The 16450-nt window shown below is 37.8% G+C and overlaps 1 protein-coding gene across 1 annotated transcript; it reads right to left on the bottom strand.

Annotated features, from left to right (window-relative positions):
- Nucleotides 1-4773: 4773 nt before the first annotated feature.
- Nucleotides 4774-16191, bottom strand: BNC1 (basonuclin zinc finger protein 1). Its single transcript, XM_086620564.1, has 5 exons — nt 16168-16191; nt 11067-11169; nt 10680-10915; nt 7523-9450; nt 4774-5455 (listed from the first exon to the last, which is right to left on the bottom strand). The coding sequence occupies exons 1-5, from the start codon at nt 16189-16191 to the stop codon at nt 4774-4776; spliced, it is 2973 nt and encodes a 990-aa protein (XP_086476690.1).
- Nucleotides 16192-16450: the final 259 nt, after the last annotated feature.

The raw sequence follows: 16450 nt of genomic DNA, 5'->3' as shown, positions 1-16450 counted from the left end.
TGTACAGTCTTCAATAAGTGCCTCTACTTAAATTTGTAAGCTTCAAAAGAGTGGTAGAGGTAGGAACTAATGGTAACAGTAAAAAGAGGACACATTGTGGAAATCTCTACACTGAATGAGCAGAAACTACAGAACAAGAAAATTAGCGACCGTAGCTTTAAAAGACTGAAGCAAAGAATCAGCTCACACTTAAGACATGTTTGGATTGGCCTTAATTTATTGAAAAGAAAAAAAAGTTTCAAAAAATTGTAGAAGGATGCTGATATATGGCACTCCTTACAATTCAAACTAATGAGAGTTTCGCTAGAGACTTTGGCAAGCACACGTGTGACAAACCCTTTTAGTGCTGCACTCAGGAGTCAAAGCAACTTCTCTGCTTATTACACACATGCATCTGCAGGCAACAACGGCAAGTAATTCACAGTCAGTTTTACCCGTTTAGGATAGGAGCTACAGAGACACAATACAAAGGGCTGCAAGTGCTTCTGCGACGCTCTAAACCGGTGCGGAATGAGACGACGTGCTCACTAGAGAGGGACTGTCACTTCACGGCATCACCTTTCCTTTCCCCGCTCACAGAACACACACGAAAGCTGAAGGGCGCTCCCAGGCGATGGAGCTGACAGGGCTAGAGCTGAACAGGGGGATGTTTCGACAGTACATTTGCAAGTTGAAATCCAAGGAGTGCCAGAAGGCATGGGGAGCCGGAGGGGTGGGGGTGAAGGCAAGGGGAAATTAAAAGCCAGTCTACCTTCAGAAACATGCCTGCTGAGCTTACGTGGAAATCTCACTAGCCAGCAAGCTGTTGAAAAGTTTTCCAAAAGTTTTGTAAGTAATTCCAAGCTGATTTGATCACGCTACGCATGCTTAATCCAACTTCAAACCCTACCTTTTATATATTGTCTTGCCCTCCTCTCAACTGGGGGGACTGGCAGTCAACGCTGCTCTGAACAAAACCCGTAGCCTGGCTTTCTCTAAAAACGCGCTTTGATCCAGCCTTCCTTCTCTTACTGCATTGTTGTCTCCTTCCCAATTCAGAGTCAAACTCTCATTTCAGTTTGGAAATGAACACTCACTTGCAAGCTGAATGGAATCCTTATGGGCTATATCTCAGACTCTAAAGGTGTTTTTAGTTTAGCTGCTTTTCTTAAACCTATGCTTGCTGATTAATCAGAAGCTGCTTGTGCACCCTTTTCAAGGAGGACCTGACACCCTATTTAAAAATCCCTGGACTATGTTTAAGTAGTTTAGCTGTTTTTTTAGGCTTCCCTATTCAATGCAGGGCATCAGGCAGGTATTTTCAGAACTTCTTTCTCTCCTCTGCTGGGTTTTACAGTGTATAACTTCACTGAAGTTTTGCCACAGTTGTTTTCAAAATACTTAGAAAACTGGAGCTAGAAACAGATCCCTTACACTCCGTTCAGAATGGATTTCTGCAAATACTCCTCTAAGCACTAGGGCACTCATTGTTCCAGAGCGATATAGGCTTGCTAGCAAGAACTAATCAAAATACCTGTATTCTGAGAAATCGGATGCTCAAACGTACAGAGTGGCTACCCCGCAGTGTGCTTCTGTGCCTTCTCCTTTGGAGTCACAGAAAGATGACAGGATCTAGTTTTTGAGGCTCTTGTTTTCTAAGGAAAAAGAAAAGATAGAAATAAAAAAAATTGAGCAACATACTGGGGCAGCAAGGGTGGGCATGTTCAGGCCCAGTTCAAATCTCACGTAAAGATTTGAGCCTCCAACTGTACATACTCGGAGCATCACAGATGTAAAGATCTCTGGAACTGAGCCTCAGTCAGTGGAAGCTGCTTCAGCTTTCCAGATCGACTCTGAAAATCTCAAAAAATAATGGTACTACTATTCTGAAGTGAGGGTACTTCCTTCAACATCTGTGGTGAATATGTGATACAGGCTGCTATAAGCATCACACGTATTTAAAACTAACAGGAGATGTTAAGGCTCGGTCCAGCCACATTGTGGTCATTAGGAGGAGGGAGCTACACAAATGCTTCATGAGATACATATGCTGTACTAGGGATACTAAGGGCTCAGCCTATTCTGATAAACCTCCCATCCTGTCCAGATTTTGGAGAAATAACAAAAAAATACCCTTTCCAAAATATAAAGTATAAATAGGGCTCAAAATATCTTTTGACACGGTTCTCAATGATGAGGTATTTACCTTCTGTTTAGTTGATGGCATTTAATCTAATCTCTACCCTTGTCTACTGCACAAAGAAAAGAAAAAAAATGAATCAATAAAATATCTGGCAATGTGTATTACATTATTTCTAATGGCTCATTAAAATAATGACACTTCCTTATTACAGAATAAGTTAGCACCATTGTCAAAACAGTGCTCTCTACAGATGGAATGTGTTTTCAGATTTTTTTTTTTTTTTAATAAAAATTAAGAATAGTAGCTTTTTCAATCACAAAAGCCTACTTTTCTGAATCAACCAGAGGCATTATTATTTGTTTTTATTAACACATACAAAATTTTTAGGGTATACAAATGCATTTCCTTTTTGGACACAGTGAAAGCTAAATTAATGGGCATTACAGCATTAGTTTACATCACACTTTGTTTCAAAAAACCACCATTTATGATTAAACAAATACGTTCAAATAGGTTTTTTTATATATATATATATATATATATAAAAGAGAGCTTGAAATAGCTGGATAACAAATCATTGATTTATAATATCAAAAGGCTGGGAGCAATTGTATCTCCCATGATTATGCCCTTAGCTTTCAAACCATGATCTCCACTGATATGAGTTCCCATTTGAAAAAAAAACAACAAACACCACTCGACTCCCCCCAAAAACCCAGAACACCAACCTCTGCAAAACACAAAAACTCAAAGCAATGGCACAACCTCCCCCAGGCTAATAATTTTTCCTGACAGCTTCAAGCACAAATGGATCATTTTAAATATCACATAAACCTACTGTAACTTAAAAAAATAGAAGATTACTTTACACAATGCATGGAAACCATTTCTAGTGAGCACAAACATTTACAACTGTGTCATGTTTTTTCCTTGCATAACCCATACTCACACACAAACCAGTTTTCAAAAGAATTAATGAAATATTCAGTCCACTTTTGTTTCTTTTATACAATATGAAATGGTTACAATACCATAGTATTTTTTAGAATAAGTTAAACATCAAGACGTGTGGCAATAGCATTGTACTATTCTTTCTACATACATATGAAATCCAGAAATTCAGTCTATTTTTATTTAGTCACAAAAATGAAAAAGGACTAAGATCCAGTTAAACTGGAAAACTAGACTAGTTCTAGAAACCACAAATACTGTAAGCGCTTTGGTATAATATGTACAGATTGTGCTGTCAATATCATGCTTGCATACTAGAATTGATCAACGGATTTCAACTGGTGAATTAAAAAAAAAAAAAGGTACTGTAAGACCTGCTTTCTGATTTCTTTTTCTTTTTGGAAATGATTCAGTCAAAGAAGATGCATCACAAGTATACACACAGCATTTGTTGATGTGACTACAAATTAAATATTAAAGCGTTTTTTAAATACAATGTAAGACCAGTCTTTTTAAGTGCATAAAACATAATGCGGAATACTGTTAATTACAGGGGCAAGTACAAGGATATTAACATTTTAACAGATATTGAACAACGTTCTCAAAAAAAAAGTATGAATGAGAATAAGCATTCTTCTAGTGTTACGAAAATCAACATGCTTTTTCCCCCACCAGTAAGAGAAACAATAACTGCTGAATCATGAAAGGTATCTACTGCATCCGTTTTATCTCTCACTCTTAAAGGCTTAGAATTGCACCTTCAAACTCTTAAGCATTTTGTATATTTGGTTGGTTTTTTTCTCCTTTTTAAAATGTTTTTATCTTTAACAAAAAACTTTTCTCTTCCTGAAAGTGGAACTCAAAAAGTGCATTCTAAATGAAAAGGTTTACTTTTTCATCTTATTTTATGGGCACGTTTGCAGTGGTTTAGAAACTTTAGCTTAACCTATTCATTCTTCCTATCACTGCAATTTATCAGAATGTCTCAGATTTATTCAGGCAACACTGCCAAGTTAGGTAGCCCCTCCTTTTGCAAAGCAAATGGCATTAAATTCTAAGAAAGCAAAAATACTGCAATTTTTATTCAAGCGAAATGACACCTTAAAGAGTAAGGACTGCAGGATTTTCAGAAGATTTGGACTGTATGCAAAATCTTCCTAAATTTGTATTTTATCTTTTGGATTTTGGGATATAGTAAACTGCAAATACCATGTTCATCTAATACTGCATGTTAGCTTCAGACTATGGTCTCAGGAATGAAATGGCAGCCCCAAAACTCTCAACCCAACCAGAGGAAACTCACCCCAATTGTTACTCATTTCTCAGATGACACAACTACTCATTGAACACGTAAACACAAGGGACGATGGTTCTCATTTGATGCTCCTACTGTTGAAAAGTAATACTTCACAGGTATCAGAAATACTTTAGCTAATGACTCCATACTTCCCCATTTCTAAGATGCTTTCTTTTCCTTACAGAAGTTTTAGCTATTTAACATCAAACCAAACAATTGCACACAAACTACAGCACCAAGCTTTGCTAAATGAAACTGCTGGAGAGCACAAACGGAGAAAAGAATTTGACCGTGCTTGTTGAGTGGGCTAGAAGTCAAATGAGTTTAAATAAAACTAATGTTAACACATTCCTTAACTGAAATGATTAATTCTTAGCAGAAATAAATTAAGATCAGCATGATCTTACTGTAGGCTAGTTGGTGACCCAGCCAGACTTTTGTGCAGATTAGGGTTTTGACTGTGCCTGTTCCGACTGCGAACAGATGAAAACATTGTGTTGCAACCTGGGACTTTACATTTGTGGAGCTGGCGGAGATGCACAGTTTTGTAATGAGCCCTGAAAGTTCCTTTATTACTGTAAGTTTTTTGACATATATGACAAGTTATTGGCAAACTGGAAGGTAAACTTGTAAAGTTTTGACTAGCTTTGTCAATTAAAGTACAGTCTTGGTAGATTTCGTCATTCGGCATTAGGCTGGGTCCTTCACAGCTTTCATCACTATCATCCAAGGGCATGGCGCATATTTCACTTCCTCCGTCAGAATCCCAAGAAGAATGAGCACTGCTCTCAGATTTAATGCTGGAAGTAGTGCTTAGATCCAGAACAGTTCCATCATTCAACGGATCATATCCATAACTCTCAGAATAGGGTTCTCTAATTTTGCTCATTGGAAAAACCAAGCTGCCTGTTCTGTTCATTCCTTTGAAGATTACAGAAGTATGTCCAACATGTTGTTTTAAAGAGACATCTTGACAAAACTCCTTAGCCATGTCTTTCAAGAGGTATGTTGCATTGAAATGGTTGTTGAATTCCAGTGTATCTTTAGTCAGAAGCTTATGATGAAGATTTAGGTTTGAACTATGTCTAGAAGAACAAAGACAAGCTTAGCAAGAAAGCGTTTTGCCTCACTTAACAGTTGTTTCATAATGATCATTAACAAAGAAAAAAAAAATCAATATTTAGTAGCATGCATGAACAGTATACTTCTAATTTGACCAACTGCAACACCAGGAGAGCACACGGATGATTTACACACGTGACTGGGTATCTGAACTTGCTTGCACTGGCATATATCAGAAATAACTCTACAGAAATCAATGTTTCAGATTTTCTCCTGCATTGTGGATAGTTGTTTGCTCCACCAGACCTACTGCTGGGCCTAAAAGAGCGGGGGGACAGACTAAAAACCTTCTGTATACTGAACTGGGATCAGAGAACAGACTGAGGGTGGAAGAAACAAGATCCTTTCCAAATGGACAAAGCATGAAAGAAGTGGCACCTGAGTCTGCAAAAAATACTGATGATCTCCTACGTACTGTAACCATGTGCTAGGATGCAGCTGTACACATCAGTACAGAGATTTTCCTGGAAAGGAATTTCCTTGAATGAAGGAATAGTGCATTTTATGAAACTTGCAGTTTTCGAATGGACATCTCTAGATTGAGTTTAAAACCACCAAAACACATGAAATCACTACTCCTCACTGAGTAGGAGCTCACTGGGAACTTCCAGGCTCTGGCTAGAAGATTCAGTTTATTGCAAGACAGGGAAAACATTCATTTTTCCCCTTGCCATCACGGTTTCATCCAAACCCCGAACTGTTCAAAAGGGCACAGAAATATTTTGTACTGGCAGTCACAGCACTCCACATTACAGTTTAGAAACTTCTGCAAAGTTGTTCCAAATAACTATTGTTTTACATAAAGCTTGTGAACTTTCTTGAGTTGGCTTTTTTTTTTTTTTTTTTAAAATAAACTATCTTCCAAAAGAACCTATGTTAAAACTTAACTGAATATATTGGTGTGGGAAGGAATTTGTGGCATGTGAATGCAAATCTTACTGCTGGCCTTCTTTCCTGTGGCCCATATCACAATTACAGTGGAGAGGAATTCACATCTGGGAAGATGCAGGCAGCAGATCAGGGTATGAAGCTCTGCCAGCAGCAGATGAATCTGTGCCTCTCAGATGCAGCAGCCAGTCCTCAGAGACTGGCTCATCCTCTCTCTGGACTGCATCAGCTGGCTCCAGTACTCCTAGCAGATTATAGACAATCTAAACCTCGTGTCACTCTGAACTACTATCCAGGCACGCTTTCTGCAGCCAAAAGCTGCTGTAACACTGTTACAGGAGAGTTAGAAAACTTACAACACTTAGTCGCGCTTTAAGAGGTTTGTTATCTATCACTTATCAGTTCAGATACATAACTGATGGTCAACAATAAAGCTTCAGTTCTTGTTGCTCAGCCTATGTGCACTATAGGCTGAAATAAAATGATTTACAGCAACACAACACTGCAGCTAACAGAAAACTGCATCCGGCTGATGATACAGTTTAGGAATTAGTACGTAATCTCACATAAAAGCACCACCAATGTGGATACACACCAGATAGCCTCAGCTCAACTAGCACTGCGTAACGTTCGTTCTGTGCTGACATAGAGCAATCTCGCTTTTCTTACGGGCTCTTTCCCACCAGTCTGTTCAAAATCCTTGAGCAAAGAAAGGACAAGGGCAAGCGAAGTTTCCTGAATTGATCTCATTGCTTTTTCATTAAAGAACACTGTATACATTAAAACACACATGAAAGTACATATTAAACATATAAGTCCACACATGCATCTACTGGAAAATTGCTGAATTCATACCCTTGTGGCTTTCCCTTTATGTTCTAAAGTATTCTTTCAAGTATTGCAGTCTTTATCAGTTATGAAATTTTCATGGCTTTATTTAATACCTCATAGTCTAGTGGAAAGGAAATGTTTCTTTCAATGGGTTTTCATTTAATGAATGTTCTGATAAGTTATCGTACCTGTTATACGAGGATAAACAGAAAAATCTTTGCAGGCTCCATTCCTCAAACACTCATTTTAATTTCAAATTAGGCTCCATTGTGATGGTAAAATAAATACAATTTTGTTTATAATTTTCTTACCTGTCTCGACTTCTACGAGAAGGGAAAGCAGCATTACAGCCCTCAACTGTGCAAATATGCATTTCTTTGAGATGTACATTTTTAAAATGCATTTTTACACTGTAAGGGTTTTTAAAAGTCTTCTTACAGATGTCACAATGAAAGCGGCTTTCTTCCTTCTGAATCCCTAGTGCATGTTGACTGACATGATCCATATCTTTAGAGTCTTCAAAACAAGGAATGGCAGCACCCCTGTTTGACAAAGTGCTGAAAAAGCCCCCGGTCAGCAAGTGGTGTTGCAATTCAAGGCAGTCGTTTTTAGGAATCCTGCGCTTTGACTGCTCTTTAATATACATGGGGGGTTCAGTCATTGGTTTTATAACATCATTGTGGTGGTATTTTGGATCTTCATATATAATCTCATGGGAAACTATTTTTAATGGTTGGTTTTCTTCTGGTTTAACCTCTTTCTCACCATGATGCAATTCATTCTCAGAGATATCCTTGATGTATTTGTTATTTGGCGCAAAGACAGATTCAAAATACTTTGGGCCCTCTACCCCAGGGAGAGATTTCCATGAATTACCTGAATGGGGGTGCTTTTCCACCCTGTCGGTCACCCGCTTCTCTGTCTTATGCTCACAGGTCTCAAGCTCTCCATCGCTTACCACTTGTAGATGTGTATCATCTTCAGAACTGGCAACGTCACTACTTTCGTTAGGTGTCTCAACAGCTTCTTTCTCTATCTTGATAGGCATACTTGATTTACGAGATTTCTTCTTCGGTAGCATGTCAAATGGCAATTCGTTTGAAACAAGCTGCTCTGGTATTGAGGAAGAAACAAGAGGCAGAGAAGGAAGAGTACCTGGAGTATTAGCAAGCTCAGCTGGTGTGACTGGACTACGATAAAAAGGAAGAACAGGCTGTACTGTCTTCAGGTTTGGAAAGAGGACACCGTTCTGTCCAATACTGGGAAATCCAGCCTGACCCTTTGAATCTGTACAAGAGCTGGCATAGCTAGTAATAGTTCTGCTATCTGGAGTTAAAATCGTAAATTCTGTCCTTTTACTATCTCCAGGTCCAGCAATGGTCAAACCATTTCTTAGATCTTTATCCCTGTTGTTTCTATTCATTGGCATATGGAGTCTGGGGTTGGGATTTGCACTATGACGATTTCGACTACGCAAAGAGCTAAACACCATGTTGCAGCCCTCAATTGTGCATTTGTGCTTTATCTTCAGATGGACAGCATTGTAATGTATTTTCAAAGTACCTTTGTCATAAAATGTCTTTTCACATGCAGTGCAGAACACACGTCCTTTCCTTGGCCCAGCACCATTTTTTTCAACAGATTTAATTTTGTTTTCTGGAGATAGTGCTGTCATTTCAAGCTTTGCTGCTGTATTATGTGAACTGGAGTCACTTAAAAGGGCATCATCTTCTGTTTTAGTGGTGACATCTGGACCATTTATGCTCCTCTCATTTTCAACTTGAAATGGTGCAGAACTAGAAGTTAAGAAGCTGCTTTCAGAAAATGGTATCTGAACATCTTGTTTAGTTTCATTGCTGTGGTCTTGACCTTGCTCAATCAAATGTCTTTCTGGTGGTGAACCTATCAAAGGTGGAGGCACTGGACTGAAAAACTGAAATGGCAGCATGAAAGCCATGTTGTTTACAATATTCTCAAACGGATGGATGTTGGTGGGACTCATTTTGTCCAAGGAAGCAGAAAAATTTGGACTGTGTTGATTGTAGCTCTCAATGAATGCCCTAATATCCAAATTAGCAGTTGGTGGTGGTATTATAATTGATTGCCCTTCTTTCTCTTGAATTGCCATTAACTCTACAATGGACTTAGTTTCTCCAAAACGAAGAAATTGCTGCAAAGTAGCCAGTTCTTCTTCCATGGTCATTATGCTCCAGTGATCCAGCACCTTTCCTGAAGCATCCTAAAGCAAAAGATATTTAAATGAGTCAGACATTAGTTAAGGCTCACAAAAAACCCTCGCTTTGAATCTCTCGTTTTTTCAGGGACTAAAAATTCTTCTCTAGCAAAATGATAAAACTGTTCTATTTAATGAGAGATTAATGCCAATTCTATTATACTTTTTCCAAATTTTACCACATTGGTGATATTATTTCTTTCTGAACTGACAGTAATACTTTCCAATAAACTATATTTTTCCACAAAAATTAAGACACGTCATTTGAACAACAGTTAGTACCATGTAAGTACAGACAGCAGAGATGGAGCAATCAGACCAAGATTTAGCTTCTCATTTAAGTCAAGTATTCTTTCATTGCAAGTTTAATAATCTTCCAAGCAACTAAGATCAGAGAACAAATGAACCTGTATCGATCTATTGCCAGTGTTCACAGAGCACAGCTGTAATTACACTAGAGTGTTGGAGTTCTTTCAAACTCTAGCTATGCCTAACTTTTCCCAATAACTACAATAAATATTTTATCACAGAACATGTATTTGATGGCCTACTGAGATTTTTCACAGTGCATGTAAGAGTTTCTAAGATGATGAAGAACGTAACATTATAAATTTTTCATGTGGTAGAGGTTCAAGGTAATTGATTCCATATTTTTAATCCTAACACTAAAAAGCAAGATTATCAAGACCATTAAATATTGATTCATGTCATAATGTAAGATCATAATGTTACTTTACATAAAAGGTAACTTCCACAGTAGCAAGGACTAATATCAGCGTAAGCACGCAGGGCCAAATTCATCCTTGATGTAGCTCCAGTAAGGTCAGTAGCACTACACCAGAGATGAATATTGTCCCTGGTGTTTAAAATGATGGCGAGTTTATTTGTCAATGTATTATTCTGCTGTATAAAAGTAATCTCACTCTTTAAATAATACTAGAGCAAATTCATCAGCCTCTACTGATGTTCCCAGTAAGTTTTCTTTTTATCTTGGTTTACCTTTGCTGACAGATATGAGCAAAGTAAGAAGATTTCAGTTAAGCCTGACTAAAAAGAGAGCAATGACCAAACGTCTACCCTTTCTTTTCTGGAGCTAAGCTGGTACAAGTTGATCACTGCCTTTCAGATGTACCACGCTGTTCATGCATTGTGAACCACTGATAAGATTAAGCCAGAAAACATTATGCAATACTACTTAGCTATCATATTTATATTTAAAAAGCCCCTCTAAATACCTGTAGCACATATCCGCGTATGTAATCCTGTAGAGTCCAATCCAGAGCATGGAGAATCTGTATCACCTCTTCCTGTTTCAGAACACTGAAAAGTCGATCTAGCAGAATTTTAAGGCGCACGGGAATGGCTTGGGTTCCATACAGCATGAGGCTACTGATATCGAAGACAACATTGGATTGAACTATTTCTACCTGGCTTGATGGGTACAGGTTGGGAATCCTTAGTTTGCTCAGGGCTGAAAATAAAATCACAAAATATAAATAAACTTGAGTAACAAGAGATAAATAAAACCGAACATAACTAATATTGGGAGTGTGTGGGGTGGGGAGGTGTGACACAAAAAGCATGCTAAAAGGTGTTATATAGATTTTAAGAACAAATATTACCGTGTGCTACCCATCCATGCCGGCACTGGTCACATTGTCGCTGATTTATTTTCCCAGGTTTGAAACACTGACAACTACAGTTCACCAGAGTGCATCGAATAGCCTGAAAATCAATAGAAAGGGTGATAGGTAATACATAAGCACCATCTAGAGCGTGCAGATTATACATCTACAATACAACCATAAAATCCATGGGAAGACAGAGATAACATACCAGCACATACTTACGTTGCACATTGATAGGTAATCCAGGCAAAACCCAAGTTATGCTAGACTACCTCTGCTTTAAAGAGGATCAGTCACCAGCTAGAACACTAGAATGTTACGGATGCAAAATACTTATTGGCATATGCAGCAGCACTTTTGTGGATTCATTTAGGCTGAAGCACCTTTACAACAACAATAAACTGTTCTTGTGCATTCACCTAAGCTATGATCTTCATGGAAGATCACTTTATTGAGGAACGTTTGAAAACAAAAACATACAGATTAAAGTCCCACTCTTGAAGTTTCGCTGGAACTCCATACTGCAATATGGAAAGTTCTAATGATCAGTGTGCTAGCTTTGCATAGATGTCACCCCTTACATACAGCAGTATCCCCACAGAATATATGTCTAATATATGTATCCCATCAAAGACACGGGAGTTCACTAACGCTTCTCAGTAACAAAGCCCACCAAAAAGTACCCTAACTCCTCTATAGCAGTCACATTTTGTAAGGCAAATGCTTGAAAGATAATAGGCAAAATAGAGCACACAAACAGATAGCAACCAGTTGTGCATCACTTCACTCTCACTAAGGACATCTATCATGCAAATCAAATTAGTATTCAGATATTCCTAATCAACAGGGTAAAACAAACTTGCTTCCTGAAATATATGCTTTCTTCTGTATGTGCCGATCTGCTGCAGAAGGCATCTTTGAGGTCCTAGGTCCTAGTTAAAGCTCCATAGGGATTGCTATAGAGCAAAGCATTTGTAGGATTCTGTATTGCTTAGATCTGATATTGAGAATAGTTCTTGCATAAATGGAGTATTAATTAAGGGAGGGAAAGTGAAGAAATTAATGTGCAGAAAGTCTGCACTGGAATAAAAAAGAAAAGTTAAATTATGCAATTGTAACATGTCTGCATTTTTCTACTTTTAAATCAAAACATTTTATATTTTAAATTACAGAGAGGCAAATATGACATAAGGCAAAGTTATGGCAACTACTGCCTGCTACTCCTACTCCTAGGGTCTTATGCAAAATGGGACCTTCCACTACTTATAAATACCCATAGAAAAGGAAGACAATATTTGAAGATAAAAGTAACGTCTTTTCAATGCTGGCATCCTCACATTGGCACTTTTGGAAAACATACAAAGTACGTTTTTTTGGACAATCAGGCTACGAAAATGACGCAAAGAATGTGTAAAATGAAAAGGACATGAGAAAAAGGTAATTTCACTGGGGTTTGTGATGAGCATTTCTTTAGGCTTGAAGAATTTGACTGACTCGGAGCAGAAAAGGACGCTCTACATACAACAGCCTACTACAAACAAGCATGCGCAGGAGATTTGAGTGCCCAGTGCTTTTCATGGCTAGATTGGGACTGAGACTTTAAAATCTCAGTAGCTGGCTTCTCAGGGAGTTATCTTACATGCACATCTCCAAACTGCAATGCTGAGATTCCTCTTTATTTGAAGGATCGGAACAAGTGGCAACAGGGCTACTGAAATCTCTGAATCACTTTGCCTTTAATCTTTAAAAGGAGTCATTGCAAAATACTGAATTCTTAAGAAAAGCTCTGTGCTCCCCATAAAGTCATAAAATACACATCAGTACCCTATGCAGTGTGAATTGCTTCACTTTAATGGAGGATGCATTTTCACTTAGATGCTAAAATACTTTCATATAACAATAAAAAGCCATAAATTTCTTATGGAAAGGTTGGGAAAAAGGTGTAGTTGGCTGACGCTTCATTTCTATCACAAGATATCAAACAATAATGCAGTTCAAGTCTTCTGTACATACATAATATTTTGTGGTGTGCACAGACTGAACCCCTTCCATAGGTGACCCTGCTAAGCTACAGTGCATTCCACGAATGCATCTTTTGCAGTCCCTCCAGACGAAATTACAAAAGAGTACTTCCTTTTTCTGCAAGAAGTAACAGAAATATGCACAATGAAGAAAGCTGTCATCATGATAAGTTAATTGAGATGTCAAAATTTTTTTCATTCCTTTTCCTTTGGACATGTTCCACAAACCACTGACCTTTAAAACTCTTTTTTCTTCTTAATTTGTGTACTTAAACAAGAAAGATATACTGCACAAAATTTTGCATTTCATAAGGTTGTGCAAGATCTTTCCTCTATATGGTACACGTATTTATTTTGTCTTCCTTTATACATGTAGACGACTTCACATGTGAAAACCAGAAAAAGTAAAAGGAGGACATATTGTTTTGCATATATGAAAGCAGCTATTAAAAAAGGAGTAGAGTTCTCCTTTTATTTTAAATATGGAATTGATCCCCTCTCAATTCAATATATTAGTGCTTCTAGACACCAGTCTTAGATGTAGTTAGCTTGTATACTGCTAACATATCAAATGAGGGGTCTGTCGCTGACTTAAAAAATTACTTGTAAGAAGCCCTGAGCAGAAATAAGGGAGATTTTCAGGTTGGTTGCATTTCCCTTCATTTGTGCCTGTCAGAGTCTGTGTCTCCGAAAACTTTTCTAGCAATGTTTGTGTTGTAGTCACAGAGAATATATAACGTGGCAAAATTAACTTCAAATAATCAGTGAGTCACAATTTAAAGTCTTCATTGACTGTAAAACTTCAAAAGGCACTTTTAAAAGATGCACTTTGATTATCTCCCAAATTAACTTATATCTGAGTTTAATACAGAGAAACTTAGCAAAACTTCATGAGATTAATATGCTGGTCTTTTGCCTGTTAATCCTACTATCCTTAATATGCCTATTCTAAGGTACTGTAATTATATCAAGTCTTTTAATAGAGCTTTATTTTCCCTACAAGTGGAATGTACACATAATTTCATTCTACAGAACAAAGGAATAACTTTCTATATTGCATACATGTAAAGCTTCAAAATCATAATTAAAGGATTGGAAATGTAGATGGAAATTAAAGTGGAAATTTTTTTAAGGGCAATCCTTTCATTCAGGTCTATTATTTAGTTTAATTTTCCAGAAACATAAGGCAGATGTTCTAAAAAAATAAATCTTATGTTATCGTCAAGGATCTTGTTATTGCTTTCCAGTCACACTCTCCCTCACAAATGGATCTTTCCAAATCCATTATCAGCAATGCTTTCTTCATTTTTTTTTTAAATAGAGTTGAAAACTCTGATCAAAATTTTCTGTGGTTTTACCAGCACAACTGTGGGAATTTGTACGCTGGATTTTTAATACAAATGATTCTTCACTACAAGAGCGACAGATTAACCATTAAGCTGTCCACTGAAAGACATCTAGCCACTAATCACTGAAAAAGAAATCTTAACATCTGTTGCTTGAAAGTCAAGACTGCTAACATCTTTTTTGCCGGATATTGATGCGGCTTCGATTAAGCTTCAAAAGTTACTGAATGTTTCTTTGCAATCCACTCGCAGCCTCCACAGCTAAAGAAAAGCACAAGCTAATGGGACAAGTTCATTCTGATTCTGCGTATATAATCAGGCTTCATTTCACAAAGCAAGTTTGAGATCATCTGCGCTCTCCTGAAGCCTTTTGGGACCTACACTCACTTGCAACACACTAACAGCAGTTTTAAAACAAGGCAGCAAAAGAAGAAGGGCAGTATGACTGCATCAAATCTCACTGGGTGTTAAGTGGATTCTGGTTTGACAGCACTTTCTTGGGAAATAAATTAAAAACTAAGTAAATGTTGAAGACCCTGTCAGGATGGAGTTAGAGATCTCTGCTCACACTAGAAAGCTGGGCTGGCTCTCTGCAGGCAGTGAGAGCTGCAAATGCAGACACCAGGAAAATGGAAGAGCAAGTCCCAGATTAGCCGGTAGCATTTAGCATCAGTAACGCACAGGTCAGCACCTTCATTTCTTTCCATCCAAGAAAAACCCTTGTCTTTGCACAAAGCTACCCCTCACTTTAGAAACTGCTTTTTCTTAAGGTACTGCCATCGCATGAAGGGCACGAGAGCTTCGCTGCTCTGCTGATGCAGATTACTGACAAAATGGTGTCACTGATGCTGTGTCAGAGGAACATCTTTTGAAAGCAGGGATTAGAAATTCCTAACAGTTTAAAATGCAAGTTTGAAGAAGAAATAGGAGTTGCATGAAAGAAATGTGTGAGAGAAACTTTCATTAGATGAGAGATAACAGATAACACTTTTCATGTCCTTTGTTGAGGGCTTCTAGCAACAAGTCCTATCTCCTATGGCTATCTCACCTTCTTTCCCAGAAAAAGTAATCCCACTGAATATAAGTAACCCTCCAAGATATGTGCTCCGGTGAGCAGATATTCTATAGGAAAGAACTGGGACATATCCCCTTTCTGCAGAATAGATTTACAGTGGCTCCACAGTCAGAACACTTGTGGAAGAAAAGGCAAGATTTATAACGGGGGAAGAAGAACAGTTTGTAAAGCATTAAGATTTTTTTGTTCTGCCAATCAACTAAAACATGAAAGTCTTTTTACTTCTTAGAGTACAGTTAACAATTTTCTCACATATTAAGATTAATCCACAGAAATTAAGCTTTTTGGTTTGTAGAAATAAAATTAAATGTGAGACATATGTCTGGTTACTGGAAAATACTTCCCTGCTGGCACCTTGTAAAAGATTTGCAAGAGACGTAAAGGAATGAACAGATTTACCACCTCTCAAATTAAAAGGATCATCCACACCTAAATCAAAGGCCAAATCCAAATCTGTGTGCATCTTTCAGTAAAGAAGACAGTAACTACACAGGAGTGCAAAGTTGCCTTCCTGTCCAATTTGTTTTCTTTCCTGTTTTTACTGTTATCTATCGGGTTTCTTGCAAAGTTTAAATAAGTCTTCCTTTTTCATCACCCAGTTACACTCAATTACTTGTGCATTTGAATTCTTTGAACAGCCACTAAATACTTACCTCAAGCATCTCTGTCAACGCCATACTCTTCCACATCATACAATGAGCAAAGCTTTGCTTTGTCCACTTTTTATCAGGCAACTTTTGCCACTTTCCCTAGGGATCTATTCTACTGATAAATAATACTGTCTATCCGTTTTGTCATGGTTTAAAACAAGTTCTCAATTTACATTTGGTCACGTTACTTTCACTGTATCACAACCCAGCTGTGCCTATCTGTATCACACTAATAATACTTGTGTTTTTCAGCTATCCCCCATGGATTTGTATCCAGCCTGTACAC

The sequence above is a fragment of the Tauraco erythrolophus genome, chromosome 14 (genome assembly GCF_009769465.1).
Source record: "Tauraco erythrolophus isolate bTauEry1 chromosome 14, bTauEry1.pri, whole genome shotgun sequence".
In the NCBI taxonomy this organism is placed as follows: domain Eukaryota; kingdom Metazoa; phylum Chordata; class Aves; order Musophagiformes; family Musophagidae; genus Tauraco; species Tauraco erythrolophus.
The sequence above is the reverse complement of the archived record's forward strand: the minus strand, read 5'-3'. Positions and strand labels throughout refer to the sequence as shown.

Bases quoted from the DNA above. Each gene is read 5' to 3' on its own strand.
- BNC1 (XM_086620564.1), bottom strand. From the start codon at position 16,191: ATGGCGTTGACAGAGATGCTTGAG. The intron at 10,916-11,066 runs GTAATATTTGTT...TTTTATTTTCAG, and splicing joins GCATGGATGGGTAGCACACG to CCCTGAGCAAACTAAGGATT. The intron at 9,451-10,679 runs GTATTTAGAGGG...CTTTTGCTTTAG, and splicing joins TACGCGGATATGTGCTACAG to GATGCTTCAGGAAAGGTGCT.